Source organism: Pelodiscus sinensis, chromosome 1, assembly GCF_052426305.1.
Source record: "Pelodiscus sinensis isolate ZL-2025 chromosome 1, ASM5242630v1, whole genome shotgun sequence".
In the NCBI taxonomy this organism is placed as follows: Eukaryota; Metazoa; Chordata; order Testudines; family Trionychidae; genus Pelodiscus; species Pelodiscus sinensis.
Genome location: NC_143052.1, coordinates 230,251,083 through 230,263,547, shown reverse-complemented (window position 1 = coordinate 230,263,547; position 12,465 = coordinate 230,251,083). Strand labels below are relative to the sequence as shown.

At 44.9% G+C, this 12,465-nt stretch overlaps 1 protein-coding gene across 1 annotated transcript in view; it reads right to left on the bottom strand.

The window, feature by feature from the left end:
* SLC9A7 (solute carrier family 9 member A7) overlaps positions 1–12,465 on the bottom strand; it is a 126,196-nt gene that overhangs the window by 8,226 nt on the left and 105,505 nt on the right. Inside the window, exons 15-16 of the mRNA XM_075916189.2 lie at positions 8,745–8,827; positions 4,373–4,478 (exon numbers count right to left, since the gene is read on the bottom strand). Of these exons, the coding sequence (XP_075772304.1) occupies positions 4,373–4,478; positions 8,745–8,827 (189 nt within the window). The remainder of the gene's footprint in view (positions 1–4,372; positions 4,479–8,744; positions 8,828–12,465) is intronic.

Below are 12,465 nucleotides of genomic sequence, written 5' to 3'. Positions count from 1 at the left end.
GGGAGCAGTTTGAATTTATTCAAAAAATACATATTTTACTTTACTGTTAACTCATTCAATGTGTCACTCACTTTCACATACGCTCTTCTGCCCTGATCTATTCACGTAACACTTCAATGCAGTCACTTCAGTGAACTGCACTGGGAACAAGTCCGGCTAAGGAGTCAAGTTTTACCCTATCACAACCCTGGGGAAAAGAACACCAGGGTTACCAGTTGTTAAAATATTAGAACCTATTCAAGATCACTAGTTACACAGGCTATCATCTCTGCTATCTACTAGAAAAGAACTGGGAGCGTAAAAGATATGTACATGGCAAGCTTTACAAGGTTTCTGTATCTATTGCTGCAGTTAAATTGTAAAAAAACAACGCAAGTCCTGTGGCAATTTAAACACTAACAATTTTTGCTGATGTAGACTAATGTCTCCCCGCTTCCCTCTAAAATTAGTTTAATTGTATCTATTACCACCACTTCTTACCAGAATAAACAGTACGTGTAATTTAAACGACAGTTTTCAACTTGTACTACTTGATCTTGTTAGTTAAAGCATAAAAACCTGTGCTACCTTATATCGGGTGGGGAATGCCCTCTGCTTGAAAAGATTTGTATTAAATAATCAAGTAAAATTCTGTATACCATTACAGACCAAATACACGCAAGACTAGTATAAAAACAAGCCAATAAACATCATTACGTGAGTGGGGAAGAAACTTAGATTTTCTGCTTTATTTTATTCCCGTTTGTCAACATTTCAAGGAAAAAAGACTTTCCAAATTTTAACATTTGAAATATTTTGTCCGGGTATAGTAAAAACCTATTGCCAGGTTTTCACTACCCAGAAAAATAACTTAGTTCCCTGTGCTAGTTTTATACCAGCAATGCCCCTGAGCACATCCTGGCATCAAAAGTATGAGTGCCCAATCAAGCAAGCTATTACCAGAAAACCTTTGATAAAATGTAGCTTCATTAGGATGAGCAGGCAATAGTACACACCTTTGTTTCCAAATAGACACAGAAAGATTTGATAGGATAAGCTAGTTTAAAGTACCAGCACATATTATAAGCTTCTATTCAGATATTTTTAAAGAGACTTAAAAGGCAAAGACCAGTGTTACTCTGACTAGTTTATTTTCTAAAAGAATTGCCTTCAGTGCAGGAGGTCTGACAAAGTTTTCCTAAAATTACAGTTTATTCCATTACTCCCACTTGTTAGTAAACCTCTGCATTTGAGGAAGTCAAGATTAAAATTTCTGTATGGGCTTTCCAGAAACACTTAGCCTTGGCTTGCCTCTCTTTCCCTGGAGTCAATGGGAGAACTTCTGTGGGAGCAGAGTTACACCAATGCAGACTGCTTTTTGAATAATATCTCACTCTACCTAAACCAGGTATGCTGACTCAGCATCTCACACAGAAACCACGTGAGTGGTAAGAAGGACAATAAATATCTAAGTTGGAAGCCATTTTGTGCATTCTACATACAAAGGGGGTTGCCATCCAGGGACTGTCTTTCTTTTCATTTAATTAAAAATCATCTGGTGCACAAGGGGAAGTATCTGCAATGTGAAACTGGTGAGGTAATTTTACAACCAGTCCGTATGGAAACTACAGAAAGGGGTGGCTGCCCATGACCTTAGAGAAGGAGCACCAACAAAAAGGTGGAAGGTTAAAGCTATGTGCTTGTGCACGGTTTTCGCACCACAACCTGAAGATCCTCATCTCCCTAGAGAAAGGCCTACATGAGATCTCAGAACTGGAGATCAGTTTAATAAGTAGCTTTACTTCCCCTTGTGGTACTAAGTTTTTGGCTGAGTTAGTAATGCATTTTTAGGTAAGTCATTTATTCTTTAATCCTCTCAACTACATTCAATTAAGTGTGCTAAACTAAGGGCCTATGCATTACAGGATGATCTGTTTGATCCACAACAGACAGGACTGTGCTTCCACTGAATCTCCTGCACCTGGTAGGAAAGGGAGAAAAATGTCCCCTGGTTTGAAGTGAATGATCATCTGGAGAGCTTACATTGCTGTCGCAGAACTACATGCCTCAACTGAAAGCTGCAGCATAAGGATATGCCTGGAATGACTCGGGCATTCAGAGATCTGGGAGAGACACCAGTGACTAAAGCCTACGGATTTTGGTTTTTTTTCCCCCTCCTAAATTGGAATTTAGAAACACACTAAGGCTACAATTATACCACCCAGTACTGCAGCGAAAAGCACACCACATCCACATGGCTGTGCATAATAATGTGTGTCAGTGAAAGGTTCTGGCAGAGGGAAGCCAGTGGAGAAAGGCTGAACCTATCACTGCTAAGAGAGCTTTTTCCTGTTGCTGCCAATGCGGGGAAAGGCTCCAGCATCAAGAAGGTGTCCGGGCCTTTCCTCACTGCTATCTGGGGAAGGGCTCTGGCAGGGGACACTAAGCAGCTAAAAATAGCAGTGTATATGAGGAAGCATGACTTGGGCATGTAAAGAGTGGTTGGAAGTATGTACTGGAGTGCGTACCCATGCCCTTCAGGAGTGCTTTTACTCACCTACACCGGGGTGGCCAACCCGTTAAACTAAGAGAGCCAAAATAGTGGCAGAAAAAATGTGAAGAGCCGCACCAGAATTGTTGAGAAAAACAAACAAACAAACAAACAAATCACACTGCCCCTTTAAAAACCACAGGTTAGGTTTTTTGGCCACATCAGGCTCCAGCCACCTGATGCCATCTTGCTGTGCCAGACGGTTCCCCTGCACCCGGCAAGCACAGGGAGCCAGGGCCCGTTTGTAGGGGCGCATGGACGGCTTCGTGAGCCACAGGGGAGGCTTTGCGAGCCGCATGTTCAGGGGTGAAGAGCCACATGTGGCGTGAGCCACGGGTTGGCCACCCCTGACCTACACTGTGTCTCATGGTCTACCTGTGTGAAGGAGGCTACATGGGCATGTACACTACATGCCACCAAAGAAACAAGCCATGTAGAAATAGTGCAACAGAAAAAGGACTGAAAGATTGAGCGTCTCTCAGTATTGCTTTTTCTAGTACAAGAGTTACATGACTGGCCAATTTGGCTTATAGATTAAAAGTTAGTTCCTCTTGAGAATTATGGATATACAAACAGCATGATTAGGGTAATGCCCCAAGAGAAAACCAAAAAACTGTACTGATCCAATTAAAATGGTAAGTACCTGCTACAGCAGTACATTTGAAAGTTTAAATTATGTAAGAGCAAGAATAGAAAATAAAGCTAGACTGCAGAGCTAAATGAAATCCAAGATCTACACATGCCACTATTTAGATCGTTAGTGAATGGATAAAAGGTAAAGCTGAACTACAGTAATCTTTGAAATCCTGAAAGAACAGCTGCTTGGACTGCTTACAGTGTACTAATTGGTTTGATGGAAGCCTTCCATTCTAAAACCTATTTTAAGATTACCAATGGCATGCCTTAGATGGGAACAAGGCCACTTTTAATACTTATTGACAGACAGCAATTAGCATCATGGGAGTTCACAAACTTTTTAAGATCTGAAGTCTGACTTTACGGTATGTGAAGAGATGTTGGAAGAAAGTTTTTCAAAACTTCTGGTGGAGCGTTGTAGTTCTTTACTAGATACAGCAGAGTTCTTAAGAGTCTACCTCAAAAGTGCATATAACAGCACACACATTTAGACACCAGGGAGCCTGAAAGTTTGAATTTGGTCATATTTAATATAGTAAGGATCCATTTAGAAATGGTTTGAGTGTATGAGTTTGATTGTTGCAGAACTCCAGTAGAAGAGGCTGGCTGTTTTTAAAGTTATGAAAACATTGTTTTAAAAGCAGCATACTGACCTTTTGGCCAATCAATCTATAATAATTTATTAACAATTCATGAATTATTTATAAACAGAACCTTAATAAAGTGTCGGACTGAGGAGAAATATTTTTTACCCAGTTCTCCAGACTGCCTGCTTAAGGTAGATCATTTGACCCTAAGAAATGCTACAATGCAACCCCAAAGATAACGAACCAAAATCTTGCCTTTGTCTTAATAATTTTGTAGTTAAAACCAGAAGGGACACTTAAGGGATTAAACAGTAAATAGGTTGTTGATTGATCTTCATAGTCTCCTATTATCAGGAAACGTAAATACTATTTGTGTATGAATTGACAGTATCATAGACTCAGCTGGCATACATAAGTTTGGTGCCACTGAAGTCATTGGAGTCTTCTGGTTCATACCAGAAGATATTGCCCTATACATTGGGTCTCAAGCCTTTTGTTGTCATAATTTAGCACAAAGCAGCCCTTGCAACATCTTTGTTAGTTATGTAATTTGTCCTGTAAAGGAAACTTTGTAGTGGAAGGTAGAAAAAGGAAGTTAATACTTTTCCCTTATACTTACATCATAAACCTGTGGAGTAGTCAAACAACGGGCTAGTAGTCCGCAGCAACTTGGAAGGGTTGTAGTTAGCGGAGGGCCACTATGGGTGAGAATGGGCTTTAAGTAACTTTTAAAAAACATTAAGGAAAACAGATGTGCTTGAAAACCACTGCAAAAACAATACATATTAATATTAACAATCCAGTCATTAATGCATAGCCAGTTCAAATACTCTGTATATACAGACTGCATTGATCTGGTAGTTTGGGTGTGTGTGTGTGGGGGGGGGGGGGGGGGGGGCACTTTAAGAAACCTCATACCAAAGTGGAAAAAGATTTTCCCCTATACTGATTTTTCCCCCATGAGCCTGTTGCAATCCCGTTTCCACTCCCACGTTCTCCTAGTAGAGGGCTGTGGCTCTTGTGATGAGGAAAGGGAGAATATTGCCATCAAGCTGGTGGAACCTTCAGATATTCATGGCAATGAAACGGGAGGGATGGATCTTGCAACCCAAGCAAAATGTGTGATTTTTCCACAGCATCTCGTATTTTAGGCACCTGGACCCAAAAGGGGGCCACAAGCCTATGCCACCCTTCCTCCTGTGCTGCCTGAAGCAGGAGTGCTAGGAGATTGGTGGCTGCTGCCTGGGAGTCCATCTCTCACGACAGTGCTGCCCTCTAGCAGCTGCAGAGAGCTAAGTGTGGCATGTTATTGTCACCCTTACTTCTTGACAGCTGCTGGTGGGCAATGCTGCCTTCAGAGCTGGGGCCCTGGCCAGCAGCTATTGCTCTTCCTTCAGAGCTGGGGTAGGAGAGGCCAGGGAAGATCCTATTTACTGGTCCATGTCACAATTTCCATGGCTGCAAATTTCATAGAATTATAGAATACTAGATCTGGAAGAGACCTTGAGAGATCATCAAGTCCAGTCTCCTGCATCGCGGCAGACTAAGCAAGGTCTGTATCATCCTTGACAGGTGTCTGTCTAACCTGCTCTTAAATATCTCCAGATGGAGATTCCACAACACCCCTAGGCAATTTATTCCAGTGTTTAATCACCCTGACAGGAAGTTTCTCCTAATGTCCAACCTAAACCTCCCTTGCTGCAATTTAAGCCCATTGCTTCTTGTCCTATCCCCCGAGGCCAAGGAGAACAATTTTTCTCCCTCCTCCTTGTAACACCATTTTAGATATTTGAAAATTCCTATCATGTCCCCCTCTCAGTCTTCTCTTTTCCAAACTAAACAAGTCCAATTCTTTCAGTCTTCCCTCACAGATCAATTTGAAAGACTCCTTCGTGTATTCTACTGATGGGTCACGGTAGGGATCATCACTTCAAGGAGAAGAATCTCCTTTTCACTTGTAGAATAGTAATAGAGATGTAGCCGTGTTAGTCTGGTCTTGGTGAAACAAAACAGCAAGACGAGACTAACACGGCTACATCTCTATTATTATTCTACATGCAAGGCACTACAGCTAGCTGTTTGGAATGGAAATCCATCAACCATATGAAAAAATGTGCACAGATCCAAACAGACATCATCTTTCTATCCAAGTGCAAAAAGATGGATATCGTACCCAAAGGACTAAAAGTGAATGCTGCATAGTCCTGTCTTTTCTTTTCACTTGTGAAACACTTGAATAACATTTCATTCACTGAGAGAGCTATCCTGAGACTACTTTAAGCTTGGGATTCAGAGGTGACAGGCTTTGAAATGAACCCAGTGTATTAAACTCCAATAAGCAATGAAATACTGGTACTGAACTGTATACCTCAGAAACCGATTGCCCCCTACCCTCAATCATCAGTGCTGAAGGACACATTTTTATCTGTACTCCATGTGAAATTTTTAAAAAGCCCAATAGCAACATAAATCCTAAATCTGGATTCCAATGTTTCATCATCACAAAGCGTGCCAAGAGTTTTTCACAGCCTGCTAGTCACTACTGAGCAAACAAGTGCATTAAAAATCAATCTCTTACATTCAAAATTCAACTTTACTAGAGGGAATGAAGTTGCTTTAAGTTAATGCTTTTCCTTCTCTTGCACCTGCTGGGGATTGTGCTTGTGCCAGGATTAGACAAGAGGAAATAAACACTGCCAGTCAACCCTAAAGTTTACAAAGGCGCATCCATAAAGAGAGAGAGAGAGAGAGAGAGAGAGAGAGAGAGAGAGAGGGTAGTTTAGTCAGCTCTGCTTCCTTCTTAAAAGGCAATTACTCACTACTACATCCTCTGATTCATTTCCCAGCTCTCTTCACACAGTGAGTCTTACAAAAGAATGTTGGGTAGCAGTATTAGCAAAGTAGTTGGCCTAAAAATTGACCTACTGATACTTGGACAGTGGCTCTAACCACTTGAAAAAGTTCTCTCTTTAGAATTACAAACATTGACAAGGATTTCAACCAGTGGGGCCGACAGCCGGGGCAAGGGTGTGTGGGTGTGGCAGGACAACTCCTCACCCCAGAAGGGGTGGAGCCTTGGGTGGAAGGGACAGGGCCAGAGGCAGCCAGGCCTTGGTGCTGCCCAGACTGCAAGCCTCTCCCCTGACCTTCAAAGCTGTGAGGAGCCGTGCATTGATGCTCTGGTGGCAATTCAAAGGGGCCTGGGGCAACTCCCCTCCCCCATCCCCATCGGCAGGCCTGATTTCAGCAAACCAGCATACGTGATTCTTTAGATTATGTCTACATAGCAACGTGTGCCCAGGCTTGAGCCTAAGGACTGGTCTACACTAAACCCCACATTGATCTAACCTACGTGACTTCAGCTTTGCAAATAGTGTAGCTGAAGTGAACGTACTTACCACGGTGCCATCCATGTGGTAAGGTCAACCGGGGCCACTCTCCCATCACTCCGGCTACTCTTCTCATCCTGGTAGAGTACCAGCATCAATGGGAAGGCACTCAGGGGTCGAAGTATCGCATCTAAGCGGACACTGCAGTGTCCATCCACCGTGTAGTGAAGACAAGCCTAACCCGCCTTACGTCCACATGCCAACTGTGCTAGCGTTGCTTGAATCTAGGGTTTAGGACACTGCAGGTCTGGAGGGTCTGAGCCCATATTTAACTGAGACAGAGGGTATGAGCTCTATTGCTCTCTATGTGTATGTGGTCTCTGCTTGTTGGAGAACTTCAAAATCACACATGGATCTTATCTTCTCCCAAAAGGGAAATGCCATTATCCCTGGTTCTGCAGGTCAGGAACTGAGGCAGATTCTAAGTGACTCGCCCAAGGTCATACAAGGAATTTGTGGCAGAGCAGGAACTGAACCCAGGTGTCTGCCACCCAGCTATCCTGGCTATTTCTTAATGTATCTGGGCACTGGGTCATCATCCCCCCTTTGCTTTTAAGCAGGACCTCACACAGCAAGTCAAATTATTTTTAAGTATATAAAGTGCCCAGAGTACCTATCACAGGAACTGCAAAAGGAGGAGAGGCAGTAGACCTATATGCCCAACTGCGAGCCATCCCTTTTATATAGAAAAAAAGCAAGATGGCATAAATAGCACAGTGAAGGGTGCTTTAGAAAGGCATGTAATAAACATATGTATCAAATTCTGCTTCTGGTACACACAAGGAATGTTGGGTTGCCCATGTTGGAGGGCAGGAGTTGACTCATGAAATTTCAAGTGCCTCAGTATAAACTCTCCACATTGGACGTGACCCAAGAACAGGGATAGCTGTCGAGAAGCCTAAGCCAAGGCTTTCCAACCTGAGTGCCTAGAGTCAGGCTCTTAAGTCCATATCTGGGCTCCTAAATAAGCGGCCTGATGTTTCAAAAGTCTTGGGCTCCCACTGGCTACTGTGGAAGCTGCTACATCCTCTAACTGTGCATGTGCCTCCCTCCTTCCCTGAGCACTGACTTCTTCTGCTTGGACAGAGCGTTAGGGTAGCCAGGGACTTTTTCCACAGGGTGGATGTGTTAGATGGAACTTCAGTGTCCTAGACATCTCATATCATCTACTGGATATCCCCTAAGGGCTCCATCAAATGAAGCGGTGTGGCTATTCAAAGCAAAGTAACTGAGCTGGACACCATAGGTTCAAGAAGATCTTGACAGCTAGTTTGTTTTTTGGGCTCTAGCAAAAAGGAGGATTGTTTTGTGAAATGGATCACTGTCTTTCTGGATCTAGAACATTTGAACCGTTTTGCTGTCATTGCTCTTGATGCTGAATTCCTTTTCTCTCCCCAAGCAAGTGTAAAATATCTCATGTCATAATGAAGGAAATTAACTGCACATTCATGTGCATAAAACCTATCCTGACCCCCTACTGAATGACATGTATAAAATCCCATCTTCAAAACCTTAAATCCAGAGAGTAATTCATTGGAAAGAAATGGAACATTACATGAACGTCCATATCTTGATGCTAAGCACTGCTTGTTAAAAGGATACTTGTGATCAAAGCTATACCATAGCCTGAAGAGCCAAGCACTTTCCTGCTTTGTCCGGTTTCCCCTTTCAGAATCTGGACCATCCTGAGAATGAAAGGACAAAAGGTACTTTGTTATTTCTGGAAACACAAACACATACTTCCACCCAAAAATTCCACTCAAGTGACAGGATGAGTGCAATCCCCATTCAAATGAGTTACACTACACTTCTATAGCACTGGGGAGAGAGAGGAATCATTAAAAAAAAGTCTCAGAGAGGTAGCTGTGTTAGTTGGTAACATTAAAACTAACGATGAGTCCTGTGTCATCTTAGGGTATGTCTACACTACAACATTAATTCGAACTAACTTAGTTCGAATTAATTAATTAAGTTAATTCGAACTAAGCTAATTTGAACTAACGGATCCAGACTAAAAAACTAGTTCGAATTAGCGTTTTGCTAATTCGAACTAGCATGTCCACATTAAGTGGACCCTGAACCGGGCTTAAGGATGGCCGGAAGCAGTGCCGGCAGGGCATCAGAGGAGGACTTAGAGCGTGGAGATGCTGTCTCAGGCTAGCCGAGGGCTGTGCTTAAAGGGTCCCGACCTCCACCCCGGACAGACAGTTCTCAGGGGTTCCCCGCTTGCAAAGCAGTCCTGGCTTGGATTGCCCGGACTATCCACACTGGGCACATCACACCACTCGGCCATCAGCCCGGCTGCACTTGCCGCAGGCTGCCATCTGGGGAGAGGGGGCAATTGGGGGGCTGCAGGAGAGCTTCCACCCCCAGAAGCCCGCAGAGCCAGCCCAGTCCTCCCCATTGGGGGCTCGTGCCCCATTCCTCCCTCACCTCCTTCCACTTACCCTTCCCTAGCCCCTCTTCTTGATGTACAAAATAAAGATAACGTGTCTTCCAAAATGGAATCTGTCTTTATTGAACAAAACTGGGGGAGACTGGAAAAAGGAGGTGGGAGAGGGGAAGAGACAGAGTGAGAGAGGGGAGGGCAACTAAAATGATCAGGGGTTGGGAAACAGGTCCCATATGAAGAGAGGCTAAAGACACTGGGACTTTTCAGCTTAGAAAAGAGGAGATGGAGGGGGGGACAGGATAGAGGTCTCTAAAAGCAGGAGTTGGATGGAGAGGGTGCATACAGAAAAGTTCTTCATTAGTTCCCATAAAGAAGGACTAGCGGACACCAAAGGAAAGGAATGGGTAGCAGGCTTCAAACTAGTAACAGAAAGTTCTTCTTCCCAAAGCAAAGAGTCAACCTGTGGAACTCCTTGCTGCAGGAGGCTGTGAAGGCTAAAACTAGAACAGAGTTTAAAGGGAAGTGAGATCAAGTCATGGAGGTTGGGTCCATGGAGTGGTATTAGCCAGGGGGTAGGAGTGGTGTCCCTGCTCAAGGTTTGTGGAAGGCTGGAGAGGGATGGCACGAGACAAATGGCTTGGTCACTGTCTTCGGTCCATCCCCTCCAGGGTCCCTAGGGTTGGCTGCTGGCGGGAGACAGGCTACTGGGCGAGATGGACCTTTGGTCTGACCCAGTACGGCCATTGTAAGCTCAGGGCTCAGGGTCGGGGGTCTCAGTGGACCCCCTTGATTCTCTTGCACACCTGCTCCTGGGTGGCCAGGCTGGCAGCTCTCCTGCCCTAGACGGCCACTTTCCTGTGCCTAGTGCGGAGATTGTGGACGAGGTCCACGATGTCCGCACTAGCCCAGGCAGGTGCCCGCCTCTTGCGATCCCGGGCAAGCTCCCAGGAGCCGCCAGCCTGGTCTCGGGAAGAGGGGGAGGGCTGGGGGGCATCGGGTAGGTGGCTCGATCTGTGCCAGGTGCAGGGTCTGGTGGCTGGGTGCTGGCAGGCTTGCACCTGGCACGGGCACCGTAGCCAGCCCGCGCCCCTTTAAGGGGTCTGGGGCCGGGAGGGGGGCAGACGAGTTTCCCTGGTGTTGGCCAGAGTGGCCACCAGGGAAACCTGGGGAGGGCTAGCCTCCCACTAGTTCAAATTAAGGGGCTACACACCCCTTAATTCGAACTAGCTAGTTCAAACTAGGCTTAATCCTCATAAAATGAGGTTTTCCTAGTTCGAACTAAGCGCTCCGTTAGTTCGAATTAAGTTCGAACTAGCGGAGCGCTAGTGTAGCGCCTATCAAAGTTAATTCGAACGAACGTCTGTTCGTTCGAATTAGCGCTGTAGTGTAGACATACCCTTAGAGACTACCAAATTACATATGTAATTATCATGAGTTTTTGTGGGCAAAACCCACTTATCTGATTTTAGATACATATTTGTTTGACTCTAAGGGGCCACGGGACTTCTCAACTGGTTTTTAAAAAAGAGGGTCTGAAAAAATGCCCAATCATATCAGTGAAGGAGCATTCCACCTGGTTCAGCACAGAAGCGGTCTGCTGCATATCCTGGGCCCATGCACTGGTGTGAAATTCGTCCTTAATTACTTTAATGATAAAAAACACTCCTTGTCCTAAGACTAGTTAAATGACTGATGACTCACCGCGTATCTTTGGGGAAGAGTCACTTCACTTCTTGTGACTCAGCTGATGCAGCTGAAGCATTGGGTGAAACTCTAAAGCTAAAAACTTGATGCTGCCTCAGAGAGCTAACCCTTCCAGGATAAACATGCTTAAACATTAGGCCCAACGGTTTGAACATTTTTGTGGAATAAAATGGACTGGAATGTTTGAAGATTTGTTCCTATTCATCTTGACTTTGGATTCCTTTACTCTGGATTTATAAGCTATCTTTGCCTTAAGACTCTTGTTTCATGGCCAGAACAAGAGGCTTTACCACACCTGATGAATTTCAGAAATAAAATTATGCTCTGTCCGTGAGCAAACAGAAGAAATATGCTTCTCAGTTAATCCACGTATGCTTGATAAGCCATGTTTGGGCAAGGCTTTGAAGGATTTGATAAATGCTAAATCAGATGTAGTCTCAGAAGCATTAAACAGGGGCAGTGTTGGGGAGGTGCCCTGTGGGAGCTAAAGACATTCCAAAATTTGCTCCCATCCCCCCATCTCCTTAGTAACCCTCCCAGCGCTAAGGTCTAACTGTGCAGACACATCTCTGCTGCTGGTGGTGGTGGCAGCGCTGCTTTCAGAGCTGGACATGCAGCAGCAGTGCATAAATAAGGCCAAGTGGGAGGCAGGATGCATCACCCAATGGAGGTGGAAGGCACAAGGCTTTCCATAGTGGCCTGAGCTGTTCTGTTTCAGTTCAGGCTCCTGGGTCACACCCTCCATGGTCATGGCTTCCTGACAGATCTGCTGGTGCCACAGCCAAGTTCCTCCAGCTGAGCAGCTGTTACAGCCTGCGAGCAGCTGAAGGATGGAGGAGAGCTGAGAAGCAGAGGCAACCTTGCGGCCAAGTAGTAGGAGGAGACGGGTAGTGCCATGGTGCTGGAGGCCATGGCACACCCCATCACAGCAACAGACCCGAACTGCCTGGCTCCAGCTTCTGTCCTCTGACATGGCCAGGGGGGTAAGGCACAGCCCCCTATTCTGTCTAGTCCACCTCAGGCTTCCCACTGGGAAGAGGCTGGGCCCACCCCTGATATTAAATAGAATCTTTTTAATGCATGTATTAAACATATGGGTCCAATTCTGCTTCGTGTACACACATGGAATTGACATCTCTGGAGAAACATTAAACACAAGGTTGCCCATGTTTAATGCCATAGCAGCAGCACAAGCAATTGACATCTCTGGAGAAACAATACTGAAAC